This window comes from Aptenodytes patagonicus, chromosome 5 (genome assembly GCF_965638725.1).
Source record: "Aptenodytes patagonicus chromosome 5, bAptPat1.pri.cur, whole genome shotgun sequence".
Taxonomy (NCBI): domain Eukaryota; kingdom Metazoa; phylum Chordata; class Aves; order Sphenisciformes; family Spheniscidae; genus Aptenodytes; species Aptenodytes patagonicus.
The window spans coordinates 33,320,489-33,332,571 of NC_134953.1; the positions used below are offsets into that span (position 1 = coordinate 33,320,489).

The following is a 12,083-nucleotide window of genomic DNA, read 5'->3' on the forward strand; positions in this document are numbered from 1 at the left end:
CTTCTTGTAATAAACTGGACACTCTGCGAGGTGGGGTCTGCCCCGGCCCAAGCACTGTTCCCGGTTTCTGAGACTCTCCGTACTGCAGGCGTGTGATGGCAGCTCCTGGAGGCACCACTCCGGTCGCGCTGCATTGCGGTGACTGTGCAGTGAGCATGCCGCGGTGTTGGGTGGAACCTGCACGGCTGCAGTGTGTGTGGGAGGAACCGACTTGAACCAAAGGTCTGGCTGCTGGTCTCTGCGTTTTGCTACCCACAGCAATTATACGGGAACGGAAGTGAGCTCAGTCTCCTTTCCTGACTGCAGGTGGAGGGAGCGTAACCGTAAGGTACCAGGAAGACATCCCTTAAATATTTCTAGGTAACTGAAGCTTGACAAAGAGGTGCGATTAAGTGCTGTCTGCTTGTTTTACACTAGATTTATTATTTGAATCTCTTCTTCTAGTGCCTTACTTCATGAATTACTTTTTCTAGGGGACAGTAGTTGCTCTCATGTAGTTAGAAGTTTCAGGTATTTTTCCTTGGCATTCAGCTGATAATTTCTATTATCATAACAGTATGGAGAATCCCATAACTGAAGACCAGCTTTATTTAGCTCTTTTTTTCTTTTTCCTTAATACTGAGAGAATCTTGTAGCCTAGTGTCTTCACTGACGTCAGCTGTATCAGTTGGGTATTAATCCCTTCTTTGCCTGCCACCACCCTGGCTTGGAAACTATTTTTCTGCCGCACATGAAATCTCATTCACTGCAAGCATAAGCAGCTGAGCTTGTTTGCCTGATGTATCTTTAATTTGGGAGAGACTTGTTAACTGACCATAAGCACACTTATGTCGACTACAATGCAAAATATAATAATTTTTGCATAAACCACACCTGAAGGCCCATGTGGGAGATGATAGATACCTTTTCTTTGCCTTGTGTTTGGAGCCGTACGTGATTATTTGCTGCCCGTCAGACACCTCTGGGGAGACACAGCCAAGACCTGAGGAGAAATAACGTTCTGCTGAGGAGCAGTAACAATCTTTTTATTTCTCTGACAGGGGCACGCATGTTTCTCTGGCCGAGCCTTCTTGCTCAGTGCGATGTCTTCCTGCTTAGTGGGATGGATGTTTCAGTCTTTGATGATTTCCCTTGTCACCTCTACTACAGTGTATGTCACCTGTTGGACATTCTTCACCATCACGCTTTCTGCCACAGTACCCCCAGATCTGTCTCTACATTTTGTTTTCCCTTCAGTTTTGTGTATTTGTGCAGTTGCTCTTGAATCTAGTTGGGGTTTGCTATTTTCCCTGCTCTGCTCGGTGACTTTCTGTCGTAGCATTTATGTGCTGTTTGGACAACAGCTTCCCCACTCTGAAACTTAGTAAGACCTCTGCAAGCCTTGTAATATAAGCTTCTGCACATTTTGTTCCTATTACTAATCAGCCATGAAATATAGATAATCTTAGGAGCCAGCTATTTTGCACAGCCTAGCAAAGACTGATTTATCATTTCTCCGGTTTCTTAAGCAAAGTTATTGAAAAGATTCCTTTCACAAAGGGTATTTTTGTAAGCTGAAGATTACTTTGGTGCACACCCAGGCTCTGTATGGACCATTTCAACCTACTCCTCCATAGGTCTAGTTTCTGCTGGGGCAAACAGCAGTTTGTCCAGCACTACTACTAACTCTCTTATCTTCCGTTCTTTATGATAGAGCCTTATTGCAATGCTGTGGGTTTTCCACTCTGGAGGCAGTGATACACGTTTGCCAAAACCATGAGAGTACACATGGCAGAAAGGGCAAATTCGCCGTGATGCACTGGGGTTATTTTTTACGTGTAGGTACCCCCAGTTCCCGATTTGAGGCACTTTCGGGCTGGCTGAGATGCGGCACGACGGTTCGCATCGCTAGGGCCAACAGCCGCGCTCCCCTCCAGGTCCGCCGCCGCCGCCTCCGCCGGGCGCTTCCAGGGGATACCCCCAGGGGAGACTCCCCCGGCGCCCGGGCTGCTCGGAGGGGCCGGCAGACCCGCTCCGCGGCGGCCACCACCCCAGGAGCCGCTCCTGCCAGGCGGCCACAGCCGCCGCCGCTCCGGGTCGCCCCGGGCAGGGCCTCCGGCAGCCGCCGCGCCCCGGGGCAGCGGGGCGAAGTGCAGCGGGGCCGGTTCCCCCACAGGACGCGGCGCCCGGGCAGAGACGAGCTCCCGCCCCGCCGGGGCGCTCCCCGACCCGCACGGGCCGGCAGCCCCGCGCGATGCTCCGCCGGGCCTCGTCCCCCGGACACCGCCTGCCAGCCCCGCCGCCCCGGCCCCGGCCGCGCCAGGCCGCGCTCCCGCACAGGTGAGCGCCGCCGCCGGCCCCGCCCAGTCCGGCTCGGCTCGGCTCGGCCCCGCGCGGCGGGCGGCGCTCGGGGAGCGGCGGAGCGGCAGCCCTGCCCTGCCCCACGCTGCCCTGCCCTGCCCTGCCCTGCCCTCTCCGCGGGGACGGGCGGGGACGGGCGGCGGCGAGCGGGGCTCGGCGGCGGCCGGTCCGCGGGACAGCGCCGCCGGCTGCCTCCCGCGGGGTGCTTCCCGAGGGTTGGCGTTGCCCTTTTAAGAGCCGCGCGGGGCCGCTGTGACGTCGCGGGCGCAGAGCCCTAGCCCGGCCCGCCCGCCGCGCCGCCAGAGCCGGGAGCGGCGGCGGCAGCAGCGCGGTGCGGTGCGCGCAGCGCCCGCCCAGCCCAGCCGGGGAGCGCCGAGACCAGCCCCGCCGCGCCGACACCAGCCGCCCCGTCCCGCACCGTCCCGTCCCGCCGACCTGCCATGCGCCGCGGCCCGGCGCCAGCCTCCGCCGGCGGGAGCCGTCCCGGCAGCAGCGAGACGACGACGGCGGCGGCGGGCGAGCGCTGAGCGCCGCGGCCCCGCAGCAGCCGCAGGGCGGCCGGCCCGCCGCGGCGCGGATGTCCGCGGGCTGCCCGCGCCGGGAGGACTCGCCGCCGCCCGCGCCCCCCGCCCGCCCGCCCGCGCTGACGGGGCGGGCCAGGCGCCCCGCTCCCCGCAGCGCCCCGCGCCCGCCCCCGGGCTCCCCGCAGCGCCGCCGCTGCCGGCCGCGCTCCGCGCTTCCGCCCGTCCGCCGCCGGCGCCATGGCGGCGAAGGGGGCCGCGGCCGGCGCCGGGGTGCTCCTGGTGACGGCCAACGTCGGGTCCCTCTTTGACGACGTAAGTACCGCGGCCGCGCGCGCCCCGCTGGGGGGGTACGGGGGGCGCTGGGGTCTCCGCGGGCAGCGCCGCCGCGCCGCCTCCCGGGCCGCCGCCCCGCGCCGGTCCTAGCGCCGCCGCGCCGCCCCCCGCCCGCGGCAGCCGCCCCGTCCCGCCCGCTCCGGTCCCGGCCGGCCTTAGGTGCCGGCGGCGGCGGACACCGCTGCCCGCCGCGGGGCGGGGGGGGGGGGGTGTGTCTCGACAGCCGTCCCGTCCGTCTCCCGCTAGCCGGCCGGTGCGCCCGGCGTTTGCCGGGGGGGTGGGGGGGGCTCTGCTGCCTCTGGAAGCCTGGAGCAAGGCGCAGCGCCCGGGATACGCAGCCGGCAGCGAAACATCCTCTCGGGGAATGCCTTGTGTCGCGAGCGTGGCTTTTCTTTATTATTGTTATTATTTTTGATCGTGCCGTGTGGTGTAACGTCGTCCCAGATGATTCAGGTCCTTTAGCTGTGGTTTCTCCTGAACTGTCAGGAGAATGAGAACTTGGGGTGCCCCCATTCTCGGGGAGGAAAACAGATTCTGCAGTGGAGCGCTCCTTCCCAAGCCTTCCGCAAAGGCTGCGGCTCGGCTGACCCCCAGGCTTTCCTCCTAAGATACTTTGCACGCTGTGACATGAAAATACAATTTAATTTTTGTTTAATGTAGTATATTGGGACAAATGTTTGGAATATTTCTCATCGCTGCAAATGAGTGCAACAGTTGATACGGCTAGCAGTTAAGCAAAGAGAAGAATACTTTCTTGTAAACTTGCGTGAATTAAGATAGATATTTACAAGTATCTGGAATAGCAGCCAGGCTTCTAAACCTCCTAGGCTGTGCCCTGGGTGAAGTCTGGAGCCATTGAAGTCAGCAGCAAAGCACTTCTGGAACTGACTATTACTGGCATGTCACGTGCCGTGAAGGGAGCGTTCATAGGGGTTTGCAGTTTGTAAAGCAGCGTACATCTAGCAGGGAATTGGGTCCAGACTTGTGCTGCGTGTTGCGTTTGCCGTGTGTGTGAAGTCTGGCGTTGCTTCGTGCGCCAGCCCTATGCACAAATCACTAAGTGCGCTACAGTAAGCAACTGCGTGGTTTTTTCGTGCTCCCCCCCAATCTTCAAAGTTTGCTTTGTTTTTCCATCACCTTGAAGGCTGACCTGAAATACACACTTTGACTGATATGTGTGTAGTCGAAGGATGCAATTCATGTTTTCACCAAGGTTAGTAAACTTTGACAAATTATCATTGCAGTTATTTTTACACTTAAATGTGTCCGTTCGTATTAAATGAACACTGTGAAAATACTAATTTCATAATAATTTTCATGATTATGGCCTTAGGCTTGTGCAGTATCTATTTGTGAGTAAAGCCGCGTGGTGTGCAGGACTTCTGCAGATAGTTACTGCTGTGTGTTCCTGTTACCGTTGCTAGAGCCTAAAGATGACACCTCGGTTTGACCTGAGCCTGCTCTCTGACCTGAGCCTGCTATCTCCTGTGGCAAATGCTGTGGTTCAGAGTGCTCTCCTGCCTTCTCTTTTGGCTGAGAGGGATAAAAGCGGCCACTTTGGAGCACTGTCATTGAAGAAATCCTGTGCTGTCAGACTAAATGATTTCCTGGTTGTTCCTAGTTAGTATTTGAGACTCAGTGGCGTTCCTGGAGGAGGTGAAACGTATTTGTTGTTTGTCGTTCGGCATGACCAAAGAGGAGAATGCCTCTGCTCTAGCAAGCGACTCCCTTGAGATGAAAAATTAGTTTTCTACAGCAACAAAACCGGGCTTATTTGGATATGTTCCACTGCAGGGTGGGGAATGGAAAGACTGGTCTGAACTTTTGTGATTACGCTTCTGGTTTGTTGCTGTTGGAGTTGGGACTGGTGACTGCCCAGTCGGGTTTCTGGAGTAATGTTGGTGAAATGCAGGCACAATAAAGATGACATTAGCTTGGTTTGTGGACTTCGCTTTCGAGTTACACGTTGGAGCTGTCACTGGCTGCTTCTGCTTGTTGGGCTCTTCCTGTTGAGTTGAGGAATAAGTTTCTCTGCTTTGACCTGAAGTGATTTCAGTTACAAGCAAGGAGTCCTGCTTTGATAGACTTCACCCATGCTGGGCTGGAAAACCATTTCTGGTTCCTTTAGTCCATTTTTCCATTACCGATTTCAAATTTCAGTTGGTGATACACATTTTAATTAAACACTAGATTTTTAGTCTAATTTTGCTGGACCCCAGCATAGTGTAAAGGTATGCATTTCCACGACACAGCACAGAAACCCCGAGCGGACGGGATGGTCGGTCTGAGTATCCTGCACTAACACAGTCCCGCCTTCTCTTGCTCTGGGGATCTGATTCATCATGGGGCAGAGGTCCTCTGGGAAGTGTTCCTACACCAAGCCTCTGGTGGGGCTTCTCCAGGGCAGGTGCCCCCGCGTAAAGGGCTGCCATCGGCAGGCTGGGTCCGGGGCAGGGGGGGAGGTTCTGGTGACGTGGGTCTCCTGCTGCTGAAGCTGCCTAGCCCCTCCGGGGCTGCGCTCTCGCTCTTACCCGACACGGGTGGGAGTTCTGCTCCCCCTTTCCATGCCAGCAAACCCTCGTGTATTGACTCTGCGATGAACCTTTCTCCAATTTGTTTAAAGTAGCCTGAACATTACTGTGTGGCAACAGCATGATTTGCACTTTAGATGTGTTTTGTATGAGTACTGTTTACTTGGCTGGCACATGCTGTACATGCAAATGCTCTTTAGTTGAGACCAGTATTTTATAGAATAATTTAAAATATCTTTGGTAGACAGGTTTGTCTGGGTGGATAGTCTTTCCTAGATCACTGGTATTGTTGACCTGGCTATATTTTTGCAAAGAGGAAGAAAACTTCTTTTTTTTTGCTCTCCGATTGCCAGAAGCAAGTTATGATAACATACTGGTTTGCTCCTGCCAGCCATCCACATCCACTAATAACCTGTTGCAATGCTGACCTGGGAGCTCATGAATAAACATGTTAACAGTGAAGAGGGACTGTGCTGGGTTTGTTTCATTCCTTGAGTAGTTTTGCTGCTTCATTAAAAATGTTAATGCAGTATTAGATCTACAAATACTCCTCAAAGTTTTGTGAACGCGTGCATCTCATGAATATGAATGCGTATGATTTTTGGTGCATTCATGTTTACTTAAGCATTTAATGTTTGTCTTGCTGTATAAACATTTCCTGTTTTTTTGTCACAGTATACTCTTGCTAACAACAGAAGATGGAGTTTGGGTTACCTGTGGGTCACTCTCTCTTTTTTTCCCTCCTCTGATGCTCCTGTCCGTGGCAGAGGGGTTGGACTAGTTGATCTTTAAAGGTCCCTTCCAAACCAAACCATTCTATGATAGAAGCCTCTCCCTCCCCAGTTTCCTTGCTTCCTCTATCTGCACTGACAAAATTTCACATTTACCCTTCAATGAGCCTACCGCTGTAGTGGCCACAAAATCAATCTGCCTGGCACTTCACTGCTTTTACTGTATAGGATTTTGATTACTTTAATGTGCAGTCTTTTTTTTCCTATCTGCTCTATCCTTTTCATTCTCTTCAGTTACTTTTAAACAGCTTAATGCTGTTTGTTTTTCCTTGGGACAAAAACCTGGGAGTCAGGTGTGAGCAGCTGAGGTTGGGGCCCATGAGAGCTGTCAGACGGCATGAGCTCATCCTTCCGAGGGCTGTGTGTGGGTGACCGGCAGAAAGTTGTACTGACATCTGCAATGAAATGCCTCAAGCCGACGTGTGGAAAACTCCTCTGAGGACACCCTCAGGCTCATGAGCGATCCTGGCAACTTCTGCGGGACTCTGCTCAGGATGGTTTTAGGCAGGGTCGGGAGCGTTTCGTCAAGTGAGAATACATCAGCAGAGGAAATGTTTGGATTTCACTGCAGGATCATTCAGCCCCTGAGTGTAGTGTGTTGCTGGCCAACAAGCGGAGCCGGCTGGGTTGCAGATGCACGGGCACGAGTGGCGGGAGGCATGTCTGTCCTTAATTCAGGCAGGTCCCCAAACCTGTCTGGCATACGTCTTGGGGAGACTGTGGGACTGCATGTAATGGAGAAACTTCCCACACCGCGTGTTTCATTGTCAGCAAAGGAGCTGTGGTTGTTTCTGCTGGATGGAGGCAGGTGGAGATCTTTGCAATTCAATTTTTGTTGTTGTCTCAGAAATTTTGTTACTGTTTGCATATTTAGCTGGGTGCAGTCACAAATATTGAAGAAACACCTTAGTGCTCACACTTGAAAATTGTGTCTTACTCTGTTTCAGTTTTAGGTGACTTGAACAATCCATGTTGTTTAAACCTCTGGGCGTAGATTTTTAGGGTAAAGATTTCCAATATGCCTAGCAGACTTAACCATACAAGTTCTAACATTTCTGCTTGGGTTGAAAAACAGTTCATCTGTTCCAGTTTCCTTTGAAATTGGAATATATGAGCCTAAGTCAGGTAGGTACTTCTGAAAATGTTTCCTTCTGTCTTCATACCACTGAATATATGTAGCTCTTCTCTAATGGGAGGTCGATGCAGTTCTTAAATTCTCAGGACAAACTTAGGCCAGAATAGAAGTGTAATGATGACAAGAAAGGTAAAAGCTAAACAGAACATGTAACTTTATTAGTTTAAAAAAGAAGGAGGGGAGAAAGTAGGTTAGGGAATTGCTGCGTGGTGCTAGGGTACTGATACTCAGGATCTTTAAATGACTAACAGCATTACTGTCCTACCTGTATTTTCTTTGACTATACAGAATACTAGCCTTCCTATGACAGTGCTGAGACAGGGCAGTAAGCTTTCGCATTCCCAAGCAGCCTTAAGCTACTCAACATTTGGGTGGAAGTCTCCCTCTCATACAGTACACAAAGAGGGCAGGGGTGGAATTTCTTGTTCCAAGTCCTTTTTGTAGTAGTATTATTATCATAAGTACGCTTATTGCTTTAATTCTGAGTATGAACTTGGGATATCCTTTACTTCTGTGAAGAGTTGAAGTCTATCAATTGAATTTGAAGTAGAAATACTTCCCATAATAATTTTTTAAAACAGCCTGCTCTTCTAATGGGTGGTGATCACAGTGTAGATGTCTCTTTATCACACCTGATCTTAATTTTCCGATCCTGGAACAGTGGGTGTAGTTTTTATTTTGATATTAGATATCTGTGGATTTAGCTGGTATTAGGTGATAACGATAAGGGGTTTTTTGGCTTTGAGTTTGTTGTTTGGGGTTTTTTTTCTGTTTCTTTTTTTTCCCCCACAAATAATTATTTGAATTTTGTGGAATATTTCAGATGTGGTAGGATGGAAAATGTATTAATTAGGTTTTGATTTCTAAATAAGTATTAAGACTAGCATGTTGCAAGTCAAGGCACCCTCTTCAAATCATAGCTACTAGATGGAGTGAAAGATCATGTTTGATTCATTGTGATTTAAAAAAACCCAAAACATTATTTCACTGCTGAGAAACACTTAGTCCATCCTTACTGTCAGGCTGTGTTGATGTTATCTGGAATGGAACAGAAAACTAAACAAATGTGCCCAGATAAAGGCAATGTTTCTATGAGATATTTAATTGTACGGGGAGTATTTCTGCCAGATTCAGTGGGGCTGACTGTGGCTGCGGGCACCTTGCAGGTAGGGAGGGGTAAGGTAACACTTGTTTTCTGGCCAAGTGGGCGATAAGAAGAACAGAAGTCAGGTAGCTGGAGGAAGAGGGGCAGAGGCAGATGAACGAGGAGGGCCCTGGTCTGGCTTTGCCAGTGGGTTTGTATGCTTTGGAGCAAACTCCTCCTTTCGCTGTGCTTCCCAAAGCTTGCTAGTAGTTGGAGAGGGAGCCCTGGCTGCAGATGGGTCGGCCTGGCAGGCCTGAAAGCCCTCCTGGGTGGCTTCCTGGGGCTGAGCCTGGCGCTCAGCAGCTCTGGCTAGCTCCTGAGGGCGCTGCCCCGAAACCCGGTTTGTTTATTGCCTTACTTTCTGTGATGCTGCAAAATTGTGCGCTCATAACTGAGGACTTCCATTTTAGGAATCTCTTGAGTGATAATGTAGAAGGCCAACAAAAACGTATTTTTCAGTCTTCTCTATTATGGGAACCCTAAAAATAAGTAGTCTCTAATGTCTCTCCATCTATTTCTGCACTCCGTACTTCCTATTTTCTGGTTATTTTGGTGTCTTCTTTCTGATTTTAATTTTTTGTTGTGCGAGTGCCACTGGTAATTTCTTAAACATTGTTGCTGCCTTCTGTTTGTTTGGTTTTCTGTGGCAGAATCTCAAATCAACGTTTTTCTTACAGTTTCTGCTGTACTCATGCTGTTTTTTAGGAGGCTCTTTCTTGTTTTACTCAATTCTAAACCCCCTTTGCAGGAGGTGAAATTTTGAGGTAGACCAGAATTTGGTACTACCTAAAACTTCTTGAGCTATATGAAAATGATGATGGGGAGGAGAAGACTGTTTTGTTACCCTTTGCAGTGCTTGTGCATTTGAAAAAAAAAAAAAAAAAATCTTTAATAATTGAGAGATCTCTTGTATCTTGAGAATGAAATTGTTGGTAACACATTACCAGCAGGATACAGCTGTTGGCCCAGATGTGCAACTGAACAAAGCTGAGTGGTGGCCAACGTGATGGTGTCTGGCTGCTGAATAGCCCTCGCTTTGTGTGTGGTTCTTAAATCTGCTGCTGTGAAAAGGTGTTTTGGTTTGAAACTCCTTCACTGCCCCTTGTTTTCCTTTACTTCTGCGATTGGGGATGAGTTCAGGGACATACATGTGGACAGCTGAAGTGGCTTAGGCGGTACGATGGAGCTGCACCAGCAGTGATGCCCATACTGGTCTTTGTTACTAAAGTGCCTTTTCCAGGTATACAGGGATAACTTGCAACTGTTGATACTCGTGCTTTGAAAAAACTGTAGGATAGCTGGGGGGAGGATTGTACCAGTTTGTAACTCTTTCTTCATTTAGTCTTTAGGTAGGTGATAGTGTCAAATATGTACGGCGAGAGTGATGTGCTCGCAAGCATGTGGTTTTGACAACTCTTAAATCCTTCACAGCCTGCTTGAAGATCTAAATACTCGTGCTGATTTATAGCTTCCTAGGTGTCAGCTTCCCAAGTAATTCAGCTCTTAGCATCCCTAGCTTAGGCTAATGACAGCCCACCAGTGTGTGCCAGCGGGGTTATCCATAACCAGTGCACCCACACGGGAGCATCCCTGTGCCTGGCTCTGTGCAGCTCTGTGCTGTGCTCCAGGGGTGCTTCCCTGGGGGCTTGTGCGGCGACCGTACAGGTCCTGCTCACAACCTGAGTGAAGTGGCCCTTCGCTTTCACCCCATAAGGTATATAATAAGCAGTGATAGCTGAGAGTGAGTTGCAGAGCAAATTCCCCTTTGAAGTATAAATGAGGATCAAGACCCGAAGCAGTCGTGCAGTAAAGCAGTGACGCATTATTGTGCATCCACATACATGATCTTAGAGGTCTTTTCCAACCTCAATGATTCTATGATTCTATGTAAAATTTAAAGGCTCTTTCCTAATTTGCTGAAGATGATTGGAACAGTAATAGTACAGGCAACACAGAGGGTGGGGTTTTTCCTCCAAGATGGAGTTGTATGCTTAAAAAAATAACTTTTTTCTGTAACAAAAAAATCAAATTTTCTTTTTAGCAGATACATTTACAATTCTCTGAGAAAAAGAGTTTTAATTAGGAACTTGTACAGTGTTTAGCCTCCCTTAAGCAGGAAACTCAGAAGACTATCTTGTAGACCATCTTTCCTCTCCTTTTGATTAAGTGTTATCGTTAACAGCAAGAGCACATGTTTACATGAGGAAGTAATAGTGGCAAAGTGCATTATATAATTATAGTTTTCTGTTAATGTGGTTTTATAGCAGGTGGAGTAGAGTTAGCCCACAAATTGCCAGTGTATCAGTGTGATGGTTTAAGAGGATTTAATTCCCAAAATATTTGAATATGAAATTATGCAATGGGAGTAGGATACTATAGGAAGAATGCTCTACATGTGAATCTATTAGTTTATTAGCTTGTATGAGCATTCTCACAAGGGTCAAATTTTAAAGGTTTTGTTGCTGTTTCAAAGTTCTCATCATAAATTTTCTTACCACAGAATTTGACTTCAAAGGGAGTTGCGCATAGAATATCAGTCAAGCCGTCAGATTTCATCATTTTTCTAAAAGGCTGATCTGTGGTTTACTTACTCTTTCTCTTTTTCCCTTTTCTGTTATTTATTTCATCATACTGTTTATCTCTTCCACCCCCTGCAAAGGTATTTCTTCTTTTTATCTCAAACGCTTTCTTTCCCTTTCTTGTACTGTGTGTACTTACCTCCTCCTGAAAGCTCTCCTCTTATTCCTCATTTGTTATTTAAAGTGAGGATGTCGCTGAGAAAAGTAGCCTTTTCATTTGCAGTTTGTGTGTGCCTCAAAAGCCATCAAGGAGGCGAGTTTGGTTACCCTGAACACATTGTTCACTGCCCCTTGGAGCAGGAGCTGTTCAGCTGTGGCAGGGATTGAATGCGTATGAGAGGGATCTGATTTATTAATGCACATCTTAGAGGCCCTGGGGGTGCACCAGGTAACGAGCCTGTTAAAGACAGAGCCAGGACAATGTACTTCTAGTGAAGTAACTCCCTTGGTGTTACAAAACTGTTCCACGTGGAGCTTTATTCGAAATGTCGTTGCGCTGCCCTTAATGCAACGAGTGTCTTGCTTTCTGTCAAAGAGGCAATTCGACGAGGTTAAACTCTGTTTCTTCTCCACCAAGGTAGACCAACAGACCATTCCTTGGCATCCAGGTGAAAAGAGGAAATCAAATGACTGAACTACCTTGGAAGACAGACAGGCTTTAAGTACGTGCTCTGGGAGTTGTCAACTCTCCACCCCCACCCAGAAG

General features: G+C 49.3%; 1 protein-coding gene across 3 annotated transcripts in view; it reads left to right on the forward strand.

The window, feature by feature from the left end:
- The first annotated feature begins 3,085 nt into the window (after positions 1 to 3,085).
- Positions 3,086 to 12,083, forward strand: part of INPP5A (inositol polyphosphate-5-phosphatase A) — a 260,525-nt gene continuing 251,527 nt past the window's right edge. For all 3 annotated transcript variants that reach the window (XM_076339286.1, XM_076339284.1, XM_076339285.1), the window contains exon 1: positions 3,086 to 3,176. In XM_076339286.1, the coding sequence (XP_076195401.1) occupies positions 3,102 to 3,176 (75 nt within the window). In that variant the 5' untranslated portion in view covers positions 3,086 to 3,101. The remainder of the gene's footprint in view (positions 3,177 to 12,083) is intronic.